At 39.9% G+C, this 22556-nt stretch overlaps 1 protein-coding gene across 1 annotated transcript in view; it reads right to left on the bottom strand.

Moving 5' to 3' along the window:
- Positions 1-616: 616 nt before the first annotated feature.
- Positions 617-22556, bottom strand: part of dip2bb (disco-interacting protein 2 homolog Bb) — a 47131-nt gene continuing 25191 nt past the window's right edge. The window contains exons 8-38 of the mRNA XM_046076398.1: positions 20393-20590; positions 20047-20138; positions 19078-19188; positions 18870-18993; positions 18535-18644; positions 18253-18355; positions 18085-18149; positions 16889-16982; positions 16685-16804; positions 16472-16586; positions 16030-16169; positions 14916-15052; positions 14708-14788; positions 14438-14565; positions 14097-14211; positions 13588-13789; positions 12570-12682; positions 11703-11783; positions 11420-11543; positions 11176-11297; positions 10790-10901; positions 8997-9106; positions 7466-7596; positions 7183-7351; positions 6923-7093; positions 6770-6831; positions 5386-5443; positions 5226-5300; positions 4922-5096; positions 4601-4724; positions 617-3787 (exon numbers count right to left, since the gene is read on the bottom strand). Coding sequence (XP_045932354.1) covers positions 3535-3787; positions 4601-4724; positions 4922-5096; positions 5226-5300; positions 5386-5443; positions 6770-6831; positions 6923-7093; positions 7183-7351; positions 7466-7596; positions 8997-9106; positions 10790-10901; positions 11176-11297; positions 11420-11543; positions 11703-11783; positions 12570-12682; positions 13588-13789; positions 14097-14211; positions 14438-14565; positions 14708-14788; positions 14916-15052; positions 16030-16169; positions 16472-16586; positions 16685-16804; positions 16889-16982; positions 18085-18149; positions 18253-18355; positions 18535-18644; positions 18870-18993; positions 19078-19188; positions 20047-20138; positions 20393-20590 — 3815 coding nt within the window. The 3' untranslated portion in view covers positions 617-3534. The remainder of the gene's footprint in view (positions 3788-4600; positions 4725-4921; positions 5097-5225; positions 5301-5385; positions 5444-6769; positions 6832-6922; positions 7094-7182; positions 7352-7465; positions 7597-8996; positions 9107-10789; positions 10902-11175; positions 11298-11419; positions 11544-11702; positions 11784-12569; positions 12683-13587; positions 13790-14096; positions 14212-14437; positions 14566-14707; positions 14789-14915; positions 15053-16029; positions 16170-16471; positions 16587-16684; positions 16805-16888; positions 16983-18084; positions 18150-18252; positions 18356-18534; positions 18645-18869; positions 18994-19077; positions 19189-20046; positions 20139-20392; positions 20591-22556) is intronic.

Raw genomic sequence — 22556 nt, 5'->3', positions numbered from 1 at the left:
TCTTGAATCCAGATCAGAACAGTGTAGTCTACTTTATGACCATGCTGCTGTTAAGTTTTTTTTCATATGTGTGTGTGTATGTTCAGTGCCAGACAAATTCTGACTGATGTTTTCCATCACTTGAAACATTTAAAGCCCTGACCTTGGGCCTCATCCCTTTACTTCAGAACGGAGTAAGCATCCCATAAACATCAGAGACTGAAATTTTGGAGAAGCCTTCTCTGTGCACTGAGCCTACACAGGTGCAAAGTCTGACAACAACACTTTTAGATTTTCTTTAATTTAACATTTATTTAACCAAAAGTAAAATACTTACTGAGATAAATATTTAGTTTTGTGGTATTATTTTACAAAATGTTGGCCTTCAGGAAGACATTTCCTCGGTTCAGTGCGCACAATTCTGGCTTTATACAAAAACATTTGGCTTTGTTTGATTCATCAATTTACATGAGATGTTACTTTGAATTTACCTATTTTGTAACTAAAATATCTTCCCTGTCCATTATGACAAAATTCTAAAACATGCCGTCGTGTAAGAATCCAAAAAGTGATGTTATAAGGTCAATTTCAACCACTTGTTCATCATTACTAAACTCATGAATATCAGGACAAGTGGAATGATTAAATGCTTTTGTTTATTCTGCATTACTTTTACATAAAGTATAAAACAAAGTACAACAAAATGAAATAGAAAAGAAATGAGAAGAATTGAAAGGGGTGTACCACCTCGATTTCTCAACTATACGAGTTAAAGCACCTCTCTAACATTAAAGATTCCTTGGTGGATCACACCCTCATGGAGAAGTTTAGAATTCACCAAATAGTTAATATACAACATACCAAGAGTGCATACACAAAATATTGATAGAACAACTCAAGAGAGATTAATGCAGTCGTAAGTACACTACTGGTTAAATGTCAGCAGTCCCCTGTCCTTAGTTATTACAAAATGTATAAGCATCATGTATATTTCACCAGACAGTGCAAGCTTTTAAATTAAATTGCACTGTCATTGGGATTGCATAGTGTGTAAGAACTCTGACGGAGAAAAAGAGCGGAAACCAATGGAAGCCCTTGTAGACTTCGCAGCGAAGCAGGTAGATGGTAGATGGACACTGGTTGTCAGTTACCCCTCTTTTTGCTCATTAGGTTTGCAATGTCCGATATAACTGCAAGATTTGTTTTGACAAACGTCTACATTTTATGGGTATTATTCACAGATTGCACCAAGGGACCACCTGGTCCATCCCTGTGTTATGAGTTTTGTTCCCTGAATATACAGTTTCATACATATATATCTCCCCTACTTGTGCCTCAAGCTGATTTCTTCTTCTTGTGCTTGGCTGAGTCATGCAAACATTCTGCTGCAAACGTAAGATGCTATGTTAAAGCTAAGATGAAGTGCTATTAACTGTTTTCTCTAGGTGTACTTAAAAGTGGGCAAAAACAAATTTCAAGTATTTATATGTCTAAAATTATTAACACATTTAATGTAACATGAAATGGGGTTAGTTAAACTAATCGATCCACACAGTAGAAACCTACTGTAAGTACCACCAGTGCAATGTACAGTAATTCAATAGATCATATTCCTGTTTACTTTGAAATGATTAAACATCTTTCTAATATTGTGTTTGGCATGATTGAATGTTAATTGAATGGTACAATTGCAAAAGTCCAAAAATAACAAAAAACTATTTACATGTTGACATGAAGGGTTCATCACCGATTACAGTTTAATCCAGTACAACAAACCTATAAATTATGGCAAGGAGCACAAGGAAAGCACAAGATTGCATGAATCCAAATACATTTTGCAAATGCATCTTGATGCACTTATTTTTTACCCTTTTCTTTTACCTACAATTACTTTACTTGCCAATCAAGGGTGTTTCAGATGTGGCTCAGCTTTGCAACGGCATTCACAAGTGCTTAAAAATCCAGTGACTGAACAAATAATATAATCCAGATACATGATGACTTGCCTCTACTGACTACAGACTTACTATACAGTACCAACAACAATCCTGTTGGAATTCAAAGTAATTCTTTACAAAGTTGCACAAAGACAAAACGTGTGCAGAGGAAAAGGAAAGGGCCAACCTCTCAAACATTTGCTCTATTATGCATTGAAAAACTGAGAGGTGTGACTGTTTAGCAATATAAAGTACAATGGTAATGGATATTAGATGCTAACTAATGACTGGTAGCCTGAAAACAGTCATGATATTGGTTTTAGCTTTCTCCTTGCACCAGTTTAATTTTCTGTTTTTTATTCTTTTTTCAATGGCCGACATAAAAGATCCCTGGCGTTAACAGTGATAGCCCTCCCGGTGTCTCGAAGCTCATCAAGCAAGAATCCTCAGAATAATATATGCTCCTGAACCCTTAGTTATAATGCCTCATTGTTATAATAAAATAGACAATTTTTGAGAAAGTGCAATGTTATATCTGTCCTGACTAACAATGCTTTGAAGTTATTCATCTTTACCCTCCATTATACAACTATTATTCCACTTCAAAAGTACTGTCAAAACAGTTTTCTTATTTACAGTCTTCTTTCTGCTACTGTTATCATCTCCCAGCTGGGTTACCTATCCACAAACCATCAACTGAGAGAGACAAGTTAAGCATTTATACATTTATACAATTAAAAATATTTATACAGTAACGTACAGTATCTAAAATACAACAGGCCTTTATAGGTACAGTACAGAATATGGCCTCTTTCCTCTTTTATTTTGATCCCTTTGGATTTCTGTTCGGATTTCCACTACTAGTCAAAACCAAAGTAGAATAAACAGCCATCAATAGCAGATTTATTAAAAATTAAGATAGGAATGTATGGCTGAAGTTTTATAAAGGCAGGGAATATATTAGGGCAGGAAAGTTGTGAAAATCTATTTGGCTTCATTGTCATGGGATAAAATAAGCTTTCTTAATAATGCACACAGACTGAGACTGGCTACTTGTCTCATGGTTTACTTTCTTCCGCCCTCTTTTATTCATCTGTGTTAGTGAGAAAAGACAAGGGCTCAGCGCATGCATTTGTGTGTGTTTGTTGGAAAGCTGCATGTAAAAATATTTCAAGTTTAGTAGCTCTTGGAATCTGTGTAGACGCACGAGGGAAAGCGTTTTAAGAGGTTTGTGGTAGGTATGGAATAAGAAGATGGATTTTCACAAAGACAATAATATATAATTAATTTTAAATGTTTTCAATTTCACAAGTGGTCCTGTTGTATGTGTTGTTTCGCCCTTTCCCCCCAAAAAGTGCAACAGGGTAATTTTTTTTCTCTTTGCCATTTGCAGTACATGTTGCTTCTTTTGCTTCTATCTATAAAACACAGTGAACAACTCCAAACATGGCAGGTCCAATCACAGACATGCAGTGGCCAAGATATGCTGGTGTCACACAGGGCTGGTTGCATGTGTACATGTGGTGCATGCTTTTTCCTTTTCACCATTTGCCAAGCTGTGGTCGAATGCTGGAATGATGGTGCAATAAGCATCCAGACTGTGGATGTGGACAACCCCTCACATGTTGTAAGCGACATAGATGGGATCCAGCTGGTCCGCGAGGAAAGAGTCCCGTAGATGCATGCGCTGCTTCTCTCCCCTGGAGTTGATGGGTATAACCCCGGGGTCCACAATAACCACCACGCCAACAATGAGGTGGTGCTCCTCCAGGACCACGTTGGTTATCAGAGGCACCAGGTCCAGCGCATCCTGTTCCGAACCGCACAGCTCCGACACCACCACCAGCAAGTTGGTCCATGTAAACACAGCACTGTGAGGGACAAGAAGAGGGTGACTGAGAATACAATCCTAACCCAAAAGCAATGGAAATAAAGGAATAGTTTGACATTTTGGGAAATACTCTTATATGCTTTATTGCAGAGACCTAGATAAGAAGATTGATACCACTCTCCTGTTTGTACACTAAACATGAACAGAAAGCTGGCTTAGCTCAGTTTAATCTGTACAAAAACCAAAGTTGAAAAAGGACATGTTGTGTTTAAACTAGTTATAACTTGTTAATTAGTGACCTTTTGAGGTCCTGGGTAGGTGTATTTTTTTTTTACCTTCGTACAGGGCCAGGCTAGCTATTCCAGTCTTTGTGCTAAGCTAAGGTTAACCTGCTACTGGCTGTAGCATCATGTTAATGTACGGTCATGAGAGAGGTATCAATCATCTCATTTAAATCTTGGCAAGAAAGCAAATAATCTTATTTCTCATCTATTCCTCTAAACTGGCTTCCTATTATTTCAGTATGTGGTCACCTTTTTTGAGTTTGTTAATTGTATTACACATGTGTAATAAAACGGGCCTGGTTCATGGCAATGGGATAAAAACAAGGCAGGGGATATGTTGTGATGACAGCAAAAAAGAAAACTGCAAAATAAAAGCCAGTGTTTGTGCTCTTTAAATATCCATATTTAAAATAATTCTTAAACACAGTGTAATTAAATGTGTGTATCACAATGTGTTTTCTTTTGCCATTGGAGCAGTTAGCATTTTAGTGGTGGATATTACCGCCACAATATGTAGCTTTCTATGATCATTAATAAAGCGTGTGTGTGAATATCAAGAGCATTGTCACCTCTCAGCAATACTGCGGTGAGCCCGGGACACAGAGGTTTCAATATCAATTGGGTGGTAGCGTAGGCCTCTTAGCTCCAAGGTCTCATCCAGTGATCCCACCACAAAGAGAGCATCATGCCGATCTGAGCACAGAAATACGGGCAACATAATCCACCAAGAAAAATATGCAGTAGAAACAAATGTGTAAGAAGCTCAAGTTTGTTATGATTGAAGGGTTCATTCTGTTTTAAAGTGTTAATTATCCTCAATCTATATAATAATAAACTCATCAAGGCTGACTAACTAAATCTAGTCTTTAGCTGTGTCAGGGTCTATTTACCCCCACTGGCATCCAACAGCTCAGTCCTCTTCACAAAACCCAAGTATCCTGTCCTGGCCCATAAGGTCTGCGGGTCTCCAAAGCTGAGCTTGGTGTTGAAGTGGTTGGCCTGAAGACTCTCCTCTCCGTAGATGGTGTAGTAGCCACTGGCACTGTGAGGGCTGTTCACCCAGATCTAAGAGAGGGAAGCACACACTGGGTCACGGCTGGTTTAGGAAGGAAGGAGGCTTTGCCAGTTATTTTGTCACGATACAGTCATGTTGTCATCACAAAAGGAGAGCGCTTAATTACGGCTTCCTCTCACCTCGCCTAGATGAGAATCCCCAAGCGGACCTTTGGTCTCTGGGTTTACGATTATCACCCGAACACCTGGCAGTATCTGTAGTTGAAACAACATGCACCACTTTAACTTAATAATTCATGAAGTGAATGTATACCATGGTTGTACGCATGTAGCATCTTACCTTGCCAGACTCCATTAGAGGAAGACTCTGAGGTGCTCCTCTCTCCACAAGCCTGACTCTGCAAAAGTCACATACAGAAGCAGACACATGTAGTCATTCATTGAAAACAAGTCTCTTGTTTTCCAAATGAGAATTATCTGACCGATGTTCAGGGTTTTATGTACGAGTTTTTTCGTGTTTTCACTTAGGATCTAAGGGGTGTTGTTTTCATTTGACACTTTTATTGACTGCTTCATAATTGTAAATGTACACTGCCTGTCTGATCTGTTTAGTTTAGTTATCCGCAGTTTCTGTCTATGTTTCTACATATGTCTGCAACCTTGTTAATTGTGCTGCTGCCTGTCTTGGCCAGGACACTCTTGGAAAAGAGATTTTTAATCTCAATGAGTTTTTCTTTCTGGTTAAATAAAGGTAAATAAATAAATTTAGTCCGTTGTATTTTGGTCTCGTACTGTCTGCTTGTGTTGTTGTTGAGTATGTTGTATTCATTACTCTGATCTGTTCTGTCTTATTTTGATATAATCTGTGCCTGCCTTAGTTCTTGTTTAATTCTGTTTCTGTCTGATGTTTGTTATTAATTTCCGTATCATCATGCTTGGGTTGTATCTCTCTGCTTGTGTTTAGTATTGTTTTGGTATTTTCTTATTTCTGATCTGTTCCATTTTAGTTTCATGGTCTGTCTGTTCAGTGTCATTTTTCCTGTGGTGATCACTGTTTTATTGATCAGTGTTTGTTTGTTTACATGGTTTATTATGTTATTGTCTGGTGTTTGAATCTTGCATTGCTTCTGTCATTCTCTCTGCCTGCCTGCATGTCTGTCTCATTAGTCTGATCTCTGTCACCAGTGTTGCTCACGCCCTGCTGGTTAGTCCCTGTAGATATGCTTGCTTGTTTCTTTAGTCTGTGTCTGGTCATTGTCGTGCGTAGCATGTCATGCTGTGTTCTTTCATCTCCTGATACCCTGCGTGTTCTTTTGGATTTTGTGCCCTTTGGATTTTCTGTTTGGATTTCTTTGTTTCATATGGACTGTTACCTTTTGGATTACTTGAACTCAGCCGCTCTCAGTAAGTGTGCTCACTTTAGTTTTGTGAATAAACCTTTTGAACTGTACCTGCTTTGTGTGTGTCCTGCATTTGAGTCCTCAACCTCAACCACGCACACCAATCGTGACAGTAAAGCCCCCTCAATGCAGGAGCGACACAGGTTAACTTCAGCTTTTGATTAAATATGAGATAGTTTCAGTTTTAATGCTGCTTTAAAAAATCCACACAAAGACCTAAACTCCATATACTGTATACAGTAGACATAATACAATTTAACTTCTTAAATTAGGAAGTTTGTTTGTTTTAATCAGTCACCCTGACTGAAATGGTTGTGTTCTTACCTGTCATGGCGGAGGGATTTCATGTCCACATAAACTGTACAGGGATCAGGACCAGTGGTGCCCTGTAACACACAAAGAACACGTACATACAGGTCCTACTGGTTCTCATTACTGGTTCCCTACTCTCTCATCAGGTTAAGGTGATTGGTGTACCTGCAGGCAGATGGCAAGGTTAACCCTGGAACCAAAAGCAGTGCTGACGGCTCTGGATGACAGCCCCACGTCCTTAAACAGCTTGGAGAAGGAGTGCGTGAGGGCGAGGCGAGGCCGTTCCTCTGCTATCACCACACAGCTCCGCACACATGACAGGTTCACACCACGGGCCTAAAACACAACCACATAGAATGATCAAATCCCTGATCAAATTCCATGTCCGTCATTCATGATTCTCTCTCTCTGTATGCAGTACTCACCTTGAGTAACTCAGTTTGAGTACCCAGTCCTTTAGTGCAGAGCTCCATGACAGAGTAGGAGCAGAAGGTGTCTCTGACGCGGTACTGACTGAGCGTGCTCAGCCACAGAGACAAGCAGCTCTCCAACTCGAAGGGAGGTATCAGGATGGACTGGTGACCTGAGTAAACACTAAAAGACAAGACATGAAGTAAAAAAAGTGGATGAATGGAGTAGAAATAACATCAGAGATACTAAAACCGTGGTACGCAGCATGTAAGTATTGTAGGTGACAGATTACCTTACCTTGCGAGGCACCACAAGACAAAGCCCAGACCACAGTAAGGATCCAGGCAGATGGCTATTTGGCGAGAGGAGTACAGTTCACACTGCAATTTTATAGAGCGACAAAGTGCACTGACGGCTGCGTGAGAGATCTGCAACAAACAAGAAGACGTATTAGAAACTAAAGGAAAATGTCCCACTGACACTGTTGCATATCAGTCTGTAAAGTTTGATGCTTTTCCAGGAATAGCTTTGTGATTATGTTTTCTAATTCACTTTTCTGGACTATTACCCACTTTCTGTCAACCAGTTTTCCCTACTTGTGACATCTTTTACATCCTACAGTAGAATACATTTTGCAATGCAACAAAGCTTGTGGCTGCATTGCATTATGTTCTACTCAGGTACATGTATGTAAGTGGACACTTTGTATCTATTCCATGATGGACATCTCGCTGTATGATTTGAACATCAGTGTCATTGTCGTCTGGCAAAGGTAAATAGGCACTGACTTGGGACAGATGTACACTGAACAAAAACATAAACACTTTTGTTTTTGTCCCCATTCATCATGAGCTGAACTCAAAGAACTAAGACTTTCTCTATGTACACAAAAGGCCTAAGGCACTTCTCCTATGCCGAGATAATCTATCCACCTCACAGGTGTGGCATATCAAGATGCTGATCAGACAGCATGGGTATTGCACAGGTGTGCCTTAGGCTGGCCAGAATAAAAGGCCACTTAAAAATGTGCAGTTTCACTGAACTGGGGGGGTCGAGGAAATGGCTTCAATGGCTGTGTGAAGTTGCTGGATACTGGCAGGACCTGGAACACACTGTCGTATACACCGATCAAGAGCATCCCAAACATGCTGGACCCCCCCAGTACAGTGAAACTGCACATTTTCGACTGGCCTTTTTGCAAACTAGATTTGCAAAATGTGGTCTGTCCTTGGTCTTGGAAACTGTGGGACTGAAAAAAAACAACCTGACTGTCTTTGCTTATGTTGTAGTTTACTTAACGTTTTTCTGCTGTGCCTGAAATGGAAATGTGTGAGATGACACAATGAATATGTTTATTCAGTTATACACAAATATAAGAAAAGAAAATGACAAACACCAAAATAGGTCCACAAATGCACAGATCACTGTCAACAGGATCATTGTTTTAAACAGCAGTTTGGTACAACAAACTGTTAAATTTGGATCTCTTTACCGCAGCAAGATTCATCTTCTTTAAACCTGCAATAACGGATTTATTTGGCCACTTGGGAGCAGCAGACACAAGTTGTGAACACAACATTGACATATCAACTTTTAATTTAATACAATTTGTCAGCAAACAGTTGCTTATTTATCCAACCACCACTTTATCATTCATTTGGAGTTGTGTTTCTGGCCACCAGACAAATTTAAGTCCCGTTGATACCATTGTTGTTATAAGAATGAGGGAGAGAGACATGCAAGAGCTAGAAATTGGAAATTGGATTGGGATCAAGATCAAACACAGCAATATTATTAATATATAATAAGTGAAGCTTATCTGTCTCACCTTTACCCCAGTGAGCATGCCTGTAGTGGACACACTGAAGTCAAGATAAGCAATCATCTCCGCTGTGGGCGGCTTATAGATCTGTGGAGGCCGGCGGCGAGGAAGATCATCTGCAAACAAGAACAGCGCATGGTTAACAGAGAACAAAGTCAACATTAAATTATACTGAGCACTAATGACTCATCAAAAAAGAATCATTAGCAGATGCATTTTATACTGCCAATTATTGCTCTCAGATACTTGTTCAGATATTATTCATTGGCCGTGTAACTCATTCAGATGTTGTTAGAAGGAGCTTTGCAGAACAAAATGCGCACAGAGATATAAAGAAAATAATATATATCATAATAGGAAACAAAGTAGATTACAATATAGCTGCAAGCAGAAACTAACCAAAAGTGCACCAAGCACTTATCAACCCACAAGTTTGTCTACCCACTGAGCAATTTTGGTAATAACAGGAGAAAGCACTGCAGAGAAATATCCCGCTTCGTGTTTGTCTTAATGCGGCAAAGTCTTGTCACAGCAAACGGTCCACAAAAACTGACACGAGCATTTCTGACAGATCTGTGCACTTCATACACAACTAACTGTACACTCACAATGACGACTACTTACAGCAACTGATAAGCCTGTCTTCAGTTTAACTCATGAGAAAGTCAGCTACTGTAAACAATTCATGTGTTTATACTTCAGGGGTACAGTCATTTCTTATTACAAATACTTCACTACTGCAAAAATAAATGAGGTGGATATACAAAAAATTTGTACAGCTAAAGGCTTGTGCAGACTACACAACTTTCAGCATCAGCCGATTGCAGTGCAGTTCACTCTACACAACTTGCAGTCTTGTGACGGGAGTCTTGAAGTTGTTGTGGCGTTCACACTACGTGACTGATCAGTGACAGAGGCTCACACACTACACGAGCTGAAAGCGGCTGTGTCGTCCGACACTGGTCTCCAAACCACGTTTTGTCAAGAAAACACACATGAAATGTGAAACGGGAATGACGTGAACCTACACACGAAACAGCTGTTGTTTGTTATTATAAAGATAGAAATTATAAAGACAAAGAATATGGGTGAAAGAATGGATTAGCAAATGCAGGTAGCAGGGATTGTCTCAGCTACAGAGAGAGCTAGAGGTGAGTAAAAAGTGTTTTGCAGTGAAAAAGTAGCTGCCTGCTCTGCCAGCTGCATGCTCTGATTGGCTGGATGTGGATGTCGAGTCGGCTGACTCCAGATATTTGGCATGCTAGATATCTGGCAGACGTTGGCGATGTGTCGGAACTGTGTCGGGGAGCCGTTCTGATGCGTCATTGAGTAGTTCAGACGTAACAACTGGCGACCGCAGATCAATCCGTTGGGCTTGCCGAGTGGCAAATCCGGCTAAAAATCGTGTAGTGTGAACTAGGCTTAATGTAGATTTAAGGTTAAAATAGGTGTTAAAATTGAACTTTAAACTGATGAACAGAGAGGATTTTTTATTTTTCAAATTCATTGGAGGATTAAGAGTTCTGTTGATAAACCATGAGGCATCCAATTTCTTTATGTAGTATTCACATGAGGTTTTGTTGAGAATAGGCCTTTTTTAAGACATTTTGACATGTCACAGTAGCAAGAGCACAGGCGTAAATAATAAAAGCGTCCTAGCATTGTTCATGCTGGCTCACTGTCACTGCTTACTTGTACTCTAGAACAGAAAGGTATTGTTTATGTTTTTAGTAACACCTGTGCTTCTCCTATTATGACAAGACTTCTCCTATTATGACAAAAAACTTTCGATATCTTACCTGTGTCAATGATTGTTGGCCACGTTTTAATGTTCACAGAGGCAGCAGCGTCTTTGGAACGAAGAGTCCTCATGAGATTTTGAGTGGTAAGGATACACGCAGCTTTACTGACCTGGTAACAAAACATCACCAGCATGATTCATCTGAACAGGAGAAGCTGCTACAAATTGGTGAAAATTAAATGAATGACAAAAACAGCTGTAAACACACAACACAATGTATCTATGGCCCAACTGAGACTGGATTTTTGACAATAAAAAAAAACAACGGATTTTTAAAAACAACAACTAAAAACTATTAGGATTTAAATGAATTAACACACATGTATGTACTCACAAACTCATGAACACACAATAACACACGTGCAAAAGAGCACACACACTTACATCAATAATCATGCGGACAGTTGGCAGCGTGGCTGCCAGGTTCTGAGGATGCGGAGGTCTGACATTTACAGGAACACATCCAGCATAGAGACAGCCGTAGAAGGCGGCTATCAAATCAATGCCTGAGAGAAAGATGGAGGCCAAAGGCGCAGTTAAAAAAGAGAGAAAACTGTCCATGTCTCACAATAATTAATACAGAATAATTAATTAATATGTAGACACAGATACCAGAGACAAGACCCACCAGGAGGATAGAGCAGCACTACGTTCTCTCCAGTGTTGATGCTGCCTTTCTCAGTAAGTGCTGCAGCTATCTTCTCTGCTCGCTTGTGAAGCTGGACACAGGTCGCTGTGCCCACTGTTACACCCTGAATAATGCACAGAGGAAGACATACAAGGTCACCAGAAACACAAGGTGTAATTTAAGTAGCAATAGCTTGTGTATTACATTGCAAGTATATACACATTTTATGTACTTGGTATATATATATATATATATATATATATATATATAAAATATGTGGTACCTTGGCATTAAGAAGGACAAAGAGGACATGATCTGGGTCTGTCTGTGCCCTCCAGTGTAGAGCCTCTGACAGATACTGGTGCTGAAATAAAAAGAAAAAAAAAATATTACATGTACAGTATGTACTGTACTGTACATCTGAGGGTTTGATAATCTGTATACAATTTTACAAACACAACCATGGAGGGCGTATACAGGGAGGAGCTTTGTACTGATGGAAGACCTAAATAAAACAGAGACTGCATGTCTCATTAGACAGCTGTCTGGCATAAATTATCTCATGCCAACGTGCAAACAATTTATACCACATACTCAGAGCCAATTGTGCTCTTAAAATAATGAACAATAACTTAGGATGTGAAAGGTACGTCTGCAGTAAAACAAGGGAAAGCTACAGAAGGTGGATTTCTTGTAACAGATTTTAAAACATGCACTTTTTTTTGCTTGTGTCACATTTTAACACACAAAATAAAACCACAGTACAATATACATTAGAGTATGACGACAATAAAGACAAGGTGTTGGGAAGATGCCATAAGGGGGCCATAATTCTTACCATCACAGTGGGCCACATACAGAGCTACATCCAGAGAGAGACGGGAGCAGAAAGAGAGAAGAGTCCAGATTTTTTTTTAATCTATAAAACTGGGACTGGGCCATTGTTACACTGGCAGTGGAAAGTCTTCAAAACAAACTATTTACCATCATAACACATTGTGAGCATTGGTGCACACATTTCCTGCTGCTTCTGAATGACATGCTTAGGCTCTTTTGAAAACAGTGTGGAATATGGTTATACAGAGTTACAGGTAATACGGAGGTAGTGGCAGGTTGAAAGTGAGAGTTACAGCATTCATGGTCACACTACCTTTCGGACAAGATCCTGGTCTTCGATCATGCCGAGGTCCCTGCCTGCGGCCTGGGCAATCCTCTTCCCTGCCACCAGGTTGCCCACCATCACGGATGCAGGACCTACGCCAACTACAAGAAAAAATGAGTGTGAGAGAGAGATGAGTGTAATACAGTATCATTTATACAGCAGCCCTCATAGGTTAAGTTTTAACCAAAGAGACATTAGTCTGGAAAGTAAAACATTTAAACAGCATTACAAGTTTGGGTAAGACAGAGGTCTGCCAATAAAACTAATCCTGTGAGAATACAAAGACTGCAGTATAAAAACTGCATTAAATATAATACTGTATGTGTTTAAGTACACAGATTATGGAAATGGAAAGAGGAGTGATGTGTGACTGTATTCAGTATTTTGGTGAAAATGTGCAGTTTGTATAATGAGTAATAATGTTATACTATACTTAAATCTGCATGTTACAACTTTCATGTAAGTCTGCAGTGTAGCAGGGGCACAGCAGTCTTTGTTTTATAATGGTTAAGGGGGACGCAAGGAGCCCTGTGAAAATAAGTTATTATAACTTGTAGTGTTTTTATCCTGTGTCGTGCTTTAATTTTACACTAAAACACTTTGTTCATGTTATATGTTGCTTATAGGTTGTTCTATTTTGTTTCATTTGGGGGTTTCTCTGCATGTCATTTTTTTTCAAATTGGATGGATTTTGGTGATATTTGTGTGTCATGTGTTTTTTGTTTTATGACAGATTAAAAACAAACCCTTGTGTGACATTTGCTCAACTTCGCCACAGCCAGAGCCAACACGGCAGGAATATCCCTTTCCCAAAACCAGAAACTCTAATGAATATGTTACGTAACCCCACAACCAGGCCCTTATTTTACAAAACACTTTATATCCTGACTGACTTGCAGAACTGTCAGCAGCTCCTCTTATCTTTGCCGACATGGTTTTTACCTTAACCATAAAAGAGCTTAATACACGTTTCACAAGCCTGTTTTACCAGATATGCATCACCTACCAGGCTGCTTCTGGCGGGGCTTGGGCAGGTTGGTGACACAGGTATGGGGACACATCAGGATGTTGCAGGGGTGCAGGTTGCCGTCTAAGAAGAACTGCTTGGTGTCAGAGATATGGATGCCACCCAGGGGTGTTTTAGGTAAGGTGTTGGCTGGGACAAGAGCTAGACAGTAGAGGCCCACCTGATGGATACTGTCGATAGCCTACAGAGGAAATCAAACATCGAGACATGGTTGGTTGAGCAGTAAAATTGTGTGAAAATATGAGTTATACACTAAAGGAATATTCTGAGTAGTTAAAGTAACTTAACCTCTGCTGACAAAATGGTGATTTTTGTCTCTATATTATTACAGACACATTGAATGGAAATCTTTAAATCATGTTCAGTCAATACTACTACACTGCGATGTTAGAGTATTATTTTACACACAAAAGAAGTACTGCACACCGCTCCATGTGGTTTGCCTCACATAAACAAAACATTTGGAAGGAGACGATGAGGCGATTCACCTGAAGCACTCGGCTCATCCACTGGAAACTGTCCTCCTCGCTGGCGTCTGGCCTCTGCTCCGCCACAATCACGACCCTCTCATCATAGAACACCGTGACTGAAAACACAGTGATCCTGACACACACACAGAAACACACACAGATATGTTAGAGATTATTCAGAGGATATGGAAATCACAAGCAGTTTAAATGTTGTTTATACGTCAACATTACATGCCATTTTGGGGCCTGCTGTGCTTCCTTTGTGCCACCAGATGTCAGTAGTGAAAATTAGTATTCACACTTCATCAACAGAGTAGCTCATCATTTTTGTGTGAAGAAGAATTCGGTGATCTCCTCACCTTCCACGGTACACAGTCTTGACTGGCTCCACGGCAAGAGCGGTGGCCACCAGGTCGTCAGCGTTGTGCCTCCGTCCGCTCACCATCAGCAGGCCCTCAATCTTCCCCACCACAAAGATCAGACTGCCCTGCACAGAGCGGGGGCACACACAGCAGGGTCATTATACTGTTAAGTATACAGACCCATTCAAAGACAGAAAGAGACGGATGGTTTCCAGGAAGGCTCAAGTTACCACAAATGTTGTACTGTAATGAAACAGTCCAACTTACTGGGCCAACAAACCCCAAGAGTCCTGACCGCACAAATGGAATCTCTCCAATGGGAACTCCATTAGCATTAACCGGTATCACCTGAACATGAGGATACACAGACAGAAAGGATGGCAATACACCACAAAAAGTGAATTAATTAAGTTTCTAATTTATGAGATTGTTGCAGCAGCACAGGCAGATTGTGGGTGTAACTCCACTTTCATACCTCAAAGGTGTTTTTGGTGACTCCAGGCAGGCCGTAGTACATGTTGCCTCCAGCACGGGAGTTTACTATTATCTCTCCTATCTCATCTGTTTTACACAACTGAGGAGGCCCGTCTGCCTTTACAATGCACATCAGAGCTGGAGACACACAAAGGTAGCATTTAGAAAACATGGACTTCATAACTTAAAGGTATATACTACATATGAGAGCAAAGAGCTATAGTTGCACTTTTAAAACGTTTATTCTTTCTCTAGCTGTTGAGGCTGGCAGATAAAAAAATATTCAGGAGGAATAAAGATTGTGTGAGCTGTGTGATTTCAGAGAAATGGAAAGAGTCATTTTCTTCTGGAGTATTGATACTATGATAGAAGTGTATAAATTTTTAATGACATGATTTGACAAAACCATGAAATATTTTGGTGTAGAGACAATCAAAAATTTTAATGGTTATTTATTTTGAGGTGTGAGTTACTTACAAATGTCAGCAGACAAGATGGACCATTTAATTAGCCTTTATTTGGAGTTTCAGTATGGCTAATGTATGATTATGTTTAATCAGTAATTTAGTAATTTTGTTGTAGACATGAAGTAGAGTGGGAGTGTTGTGGCACGTAGTTGTATACATGACACTGTAATAAAAAACCAAGGAATTGTATATATTTTACATTACTATTAAACATTTTCCAAAGCATACCATATGTTTTATTCCCAGCCATCAACATTTATGCAAGAATAAAATGGAAATCAACTTGCAGATATCTGACTTTCTTTTGAGATCCATCACAGGAAATATTTAGCATTTCATTTTTTTGCCAAAGTTATCTCATCATCTTGTGTTAATGCAGTAGAGAGCGTTTTCTTGTTGGTGTGTTCACGTGCTTGAAGAAAGCTCCGACAAATCTCTGATTTGAGAGTTGGCTTCAACGCACCACTCTTTCCTGTCCTCCTAATCAATCCTTTCCACAAACATTCATGTTTGCTTAGTCGGCTTACAATTCTAACATACTTTAAGTCATGAATGTGTTTTTTCTTTTTTGCCAGCCAACTCTTTTTTTGCCTACAAGTCTGTCATTTGTTTTTCATGCGACTCGTTTATCTTTCCTTCTATCCTCACCTCCAGGCATGACGTGCCCCACATCTTGTACAGTCAGGGCGGAGTTCTTGTCCTCTGTGTTGACCCTGATGACACCGTGGCTCAGGCCACCCATGGAAAGAATGGCACGGGCAGGGAGGGGTGCGCCAGGGACTCCCGGTCTACACAGGAGAGAGTTCACTCAAACATGAATATTTCCATCCATCCCATCTGTTCTCACAGATCTGCCCACCTGCCCACGTCCACCACCACATACAATCTTACCCTGATAGAGCAGTAAATATAAAAATCAACCATGAGTGAAGCAGTGTGCCATGTTTTTTCTTTATCAGCTTTTATTATTCATCACTGGATTAAAATTGGGGATGTGAGAGTGGGAAGGAGGGAGAAATGGGAGGTAGGTGGTAATAGAGAGTTTGGGAAAAAATCCTACATAAAAATGGAATATGCGTTAGTGACATACCGGCGTATAGCTACTGTCATGGCCTCAGGGGAGGTAGCACATGGACAGATAACCTCAGGTTTCAGCCCGTGGGACTGAAACACGTTCAGGAAGGCATCACAAGAAGACACCGACCCTAGATCAGAAAAAGATAAGGGATTCAAAATATTAAATCTAATTTGTGTGGTTTGAAAGCCCCTAGTTTTACAAAGCTGGGGGTCATGAAGTACTCACAGGGGTTAGCACCATCAGCAACAATCAGCATCCGTAATGAAGCCAGACTGGTGTCTCTCTGGTCCCGATGAGCCATCATGGCCCAGTGTAGATCACGGCACTTCACCAAAGCTATACGAGCTGCACGAGAGTAAACATGTCGTCATGTTATACATTCAGTTCTTTTGTATGGCCTTACTCAAGCTGAGGGATCAGTAAATTTACCTTTGTGGATGTGGACCCTCTGTACCCAGGAGAGGGGACAAGCCTTCATTACAGCATAGGGAACACTGATAGTGTGTATTCTGTTCATCACAGCCTGGAAACCAACAAAACCTGATTAAGCAGCTAATACAGTATAATAATCATGACAAAAACCCCACATTGGGCAATTCTACTAAATCATGTTAAAGACGCCCCAACTTCCAACAGAATCTGATCTAATAGCTAAAAGTGTAATGCTTTGTTTATTTTATTGTACCATTATAAATGATGTAAATTGTTAATGAATTCAATAAAGACATTTCTAAAAGGTAAATCAGACATAATGTGGGTGGAATAAACAAACAAAATCATATCTTTTTTAAAGTATACAAAATAACAGAGACTAAAAAAGAAATGATACAAAAGTTACACAAGCTAGATAACATAATGTGAGCAACAGATCAACATGTGGTAAATATCTGTACAGGGCTGGGCGATATGGCCAAAAATGTTATGATAAAAACATTTCATATCATTCGATATTTATAATTATCACAATAAATGTCAAATTATTATTATTATTATAATTATTATTATTATATATTATTATATTAATTATATATTATTTATTTTCAGTTTAAAGGCTGGTTTTGTTTTATTTAATTATTTTCTCAGTGGATCTCTTCACAAATCTGAAATAGAATATTCAAAACAATTATGATTTTTTAAAATGATTTATAAAATTATAAAATTTGATACAATTAGTAAAAATCTTTTTTCAGTTCCTTTTCCTCAACAAAATAAACATCTTAACAGAAAAATGGAGTGCTAATAAAACATGTATTGAACATTTGTTATATTGTTATTAAGGAAAATTAAATCGTGATAATTATCATTACTGTTTTATTGCCCAGCCCCATGTATCTAATAAGAATAATGCATAAGGGACCAATGGAAATAAAACAACTTAAAACAGCTTTAATTCTGAAAAAAGTGCTGTATCAAGTCCCAAAAACCCATGGGATTTTTCACATGTCCATCATGGAATCCATGAAGTTTTTATAATTTGGACATTTGGTCAATTTACCAGATACTTGATGAGAACACAGACACTAAAATTCCCCTTTCTTCTCTGTTGTGGTGCAACTATCATCATTTAAAACCATTTTGAAAGCAAAAATGGATTTGTATTATTGCACACGTGCACATGCACTTACTGTGAGAACTCCATGCCATAGGCCCATATCCTTTTTAAAGTCCAGGACATTCACTAAAGTTTCCCCTAAAGTGAAGAAAGACAGAAGTGTCTTCAGACTTATAACAGCCGTGTTGATGAAGAAACCTTCAGATGACAGATGATGACGACAATCTGGGTCTTTACTCACCCTCACAGTAGTTGCAGGCCTGGGTCAGTGCTTGACAGTGGGTCAACATGGCTACTTTAGACACAGCCACACCCACTACTGTGCCATCTTTACTCGCCTTGTACTAAACAGAGAGCAAACACCGGACAGACATATAAAATCGCAACACTTGTCTTTTCAAACCACATCAGGACGCAATAATACTCAGGTTTTAATGTTCCCAAATCAAGTTCTGTTTTTATTGTGTGCTAAACAACAGCCAGTTATACAAGATAGTCTCATGAAAAGCAGTAACTGCAGTACCTCTATGTATGCAGGGTCAGTGTTGGCAGTGGGGATGTGCGGCTGCCAGTCTTTGGAAGGCTTGGTCAGGTATTTTGAGTCTGTCACCACCCACTTAAGTCGAGGCCAGCCTATCAGAGAAAAGCATCAGTAAAAGTAAAGTCAAGTAATATCAAGGAGGCTTCATCATCCATTCTTCATTAAAACACAGAGCACATTGTACCCTCCCTGCGTAACAACTTTGTATTCCGGAAGTTTTCCTTTCAGCAATATTTCATAAAAGACTATGGTATTTTTAAAGGAATATGTCTAATTGTTCAAATAAAGTTCAATCATTCCTGAAAGAGCTCACTGACCTTTAAATTGCAGTATTTCCCCAGTGGGTGTCTTGGGTAAACCCTTCAGACAGATCTCACTTGTCAGAGCCAGACCAACACCACAGCTTCCGAGCAGAAACCCCACCTGGCTGATACCTGCATCCTAAAAACACACACATTCATAGTTAAACAGAAAAGGAAAAACTCTCTATGTAGTCACAAAATGTTCCTCTGTGGGTTTTCTTACCTTGCGAGACAGTGGTACTTCAATAGGTACAGGTATAACTTCAGCCAGGAGGCAGCCGTAGAAGGCCACCCAGAACATCCCAGGGTCACTGTTGGGGTACACCAGCGCCACCTACCAAGACATTGAACTTTACATTTAGGATTGTTTTACATTGGATTATAAAGAAGAAAAATCTTAATGGATATAAACGCTGGTGGTAAAATGTTACATTGTTACTAACAATAGTAACAAGAACTACAGGTCTAATGCCACGCTAGCAACTCTGTGAGTTTGTACTACACAGGTGCTTTAAGCTAAATGCTAACATCAGCATGGGCGACTGTGACTCAGGAGGTAGAGCGGGTTGCCCGTTAATCAGAAGGTCAGTGGTTCAATACCCAGCTCCTTCAGACTGCATGTGAATGGTGAATGCAGATTTGGTGAATGCAGATTTAGTGTAAAAGCGCTTTGCGTGGCTATACAAATACGGAGCATTTACATTTAACATGCTCACAATGATAACATGCTGGTTTAGTGCGTTAACATGCTAACTTTTGCGAATTAGCAATAAACACAAAGAGGTGGCTGATGGGATTGTTAGTTTTATATTTTGAAGGTACATACGTATTAGATCAATTGAAATTTTGACCTGACAAGAGGAAAAGTCAGGAGATCACTAAAGTCAAGAGGAGTCATCTTAGCACTATGGATGGCTGTAGAAAATTTCATGGCAATCCACTTTGTTGAAATAAAAATAATGTAATTTCATTTAGTTTTTAGTCCTGTCTTTCACAGAAAATTCGAAAGTCAACAATAATAAATCACTGCTGGAGCAGTTGCACAAAGACACATCATTGGGAGAGAAGTTGCAAATATACAGGTTTAAATCTTGTTTCTGCAAATATTTCAAAATTTATTTGTCAGGGTGACACTACCATTGTTATATGCATGTTGTGTGTGAATCTGCTTTCAGCGTGTCAGCTCTCTCACCCTGTCTCCAGGTTTGAGGATTTGTTCATTCTTGGCGCCCAGCTTGTTCAGGAGGGTGTACGCCAGCTTCACGCTGCGACTCCACAGCTTCCCTAACAGACAGAAGGTGGAGTGGGGACGAGGGAGTAAGGAGAGAAGGTTATATGTCTTACCTCTGCCAAAAATCCCATGTCACAGAGTACACACATCTTTCTATTGTCCAGATGAACTCTTGACATGAACTCCTGAAATAGCTCTCAACACAGCGTAGTACCTTTAACTAACTACCAGCAGCTGTATGTTACTGCTACTGATTTTACACCATAAACATCCTTTCAGGCTGCATATTAATAGTCCTGTGTCTCACCATAAGTCAGTGTGTAGAGCGGTTTGCCCGTGATATCAAGAGCAGTGAGGGCGGGGCTCTTCCCCTGAGTGGCCCCCCAGCGGGCCAACGCTGCCTGCAGGGCTGGGGGCCAGTTACTGACCACTCCCAAAGGCTCCCCTTTCACTGGGATGATCTGACGGCCCTCTGGCTTCGGTGTGTTGGGGTCCACCTGGGGCACTGTGAGAGAGAGAGAGAGAGAGAGAGAGAGAGAGAGAGAGCGCAGAACATTTTTGGGTATATTACAGATTAATGACATCCAAATGTACCAAGTATACAACCAAATATACTTTATAATGAGGCACATTTTATTAGTTGCAACTGATTACTTTATTAATGGTTAATAGTTTAGCATTTACTAACGGTTTATAGATCAGACATATCCAGGTTGTGAAAAATGCCTTTGACTGGTTGGACTTTTTTTACTACAATCCATTTATTAACAACTTATTAACATTTACAGCTGCCAACTTGATGATTTAAATTGCAGTGTTACCAAACAGTAGGAGAAACACTGGCCAAACTGACGACCCAAAACTTAACGGCTTATAACTTATCTATAAAGTATCAGTACTTTATGTATTATTACACAATGCTGCCGTACGCAAACTCAGTTTGTAATATTTTTTGTGATGTAGTACAGAAATTACAACAGAAATTTAAGCGGCGTATTGGGAACACAGTGGTTAGGGTTGTTTTTATGAAGCGGTGTACCTTCTACGATCTCCTCTGAGTCGTCTGTGAAGAACTCACTGAGCGGCGGCCTCTTGGGCCTCTTCAGGGTGTTGAGCAGCTGCTGGATCTTAGTGGACACTCTGCTGTTCACAGGAACTCCTACAGCCAGGACGAAGGAGGAGAGGGGCGGTGGCAGGGCAAACACACAGTCACACACACTCCGTGGCTCATCCATCCAGTGATACAACACTACACGTTTAAACTTCTTACCATCTCATACTGTCTGCTGCTCTTTATCCCATATCACAAGAGACTCTATTTTTGTAGATTGAATTATTTGTCTTGAATTGATTCTAATGTCTTTTGGGAAGGAAAAGCAGCACACGTAGGTGGCAAAAACACAAGGAAAACACGGTGTGAACTGGGGTAGAGGTTGTTTCTTTTGGTTTGGGATCACACGTGAGGATTCACTCTGTGCGTGGATGTTGTTGGTGTTGCATTTATTTCTATAATCATTCATTACAAACAGGAGGGAGAGTTAAGGGTACAACAACAAACACAGGAGGCTATGGACATTATTTATATATTAAGGAGTTTCCTTACTCTGGATATTACCTCTTCCTATTAGCCAGTCAAATAAACATGTGACAGGGTGGAGAAAGATCAAGAAGAAAAGAAAGCAGTAAAGTCTGATTAACGATATGTCATGTTTGGTGGTCACTTATTTTGGAGCGAGAAGAGTGCGAGTGGAGTCAGACAGAGGCTCCTACAGAGACATGCAAACAAATGCAAATGTTATATGGTGTCGTCGTTACCATCCGCAGTCTCCATCATGCTTGAGCGGCTCTGCCCGCGGCTCATCCCTCGGACCACGGCGTTAGAGGGCAGGTCCACACGCGACCCTCTGGATGGAGGGGCCACAGCTGTCACATCTGGAGGGGGGGCGCTGTTTTCTGAGGGGGCTGCAAGGGGAAGAAAGGGAGGACAGTCTGAACGATGCCCTCCTGGTTTCAGCTGGATTTTTAATTACAAGGACTGAAGCGTAACAAAGACCAGCACACAGTAGGTATCATACTAGGCAGAATTTAAATGCAGTCAAAATGTAAAGATATTTGAATATGAATCCTTTCAGTGGGACAGCTCGCTAGATAACAATACTCCATTAGTTTAAAAAGCAGGTGTAACTTTTTATTTAGTAAAACGAAAAGTGTAGCTGTGAATGATTGCATTTAACATTTAAAATTCTATTATTTAACATTTAAAATTTTATTATATGAACTTTTTGGAATATTGTCTATGATTATTAAGTCTGAATTTTGCCACTTTCAGTTAAGTCTGTAATATACTTCAGGCACAGCAGTTGTTTTCATGGTTTTGGGCAAACCAGAGCCACTATGGAAATAAGTTATGTTTACTTTTAGTGGATTTATCCTGTGTCATGCTTCAGGTTCATGCATAGCATCTGGTTTGT

This window comes from Micropterus dolomieu, linkage group LG18 (genome assembly GCF_021292245.1).
Source record: "Micropterus dolomieu isolate WLL.071019.BEF.003 ecotype Adirondacks linkage group LG18, ASM2129224v1, whole genome shotgun sequence".
NCBI lineage: Eukaryota > Metazoa > Chordata > Actinopteri > Centrarchiformes > Centrarchidae > Micropterus > Micropterus dolomieu.
This window is presented reverse-complemented; position numbering and strand designations above follow the sequence as displayed.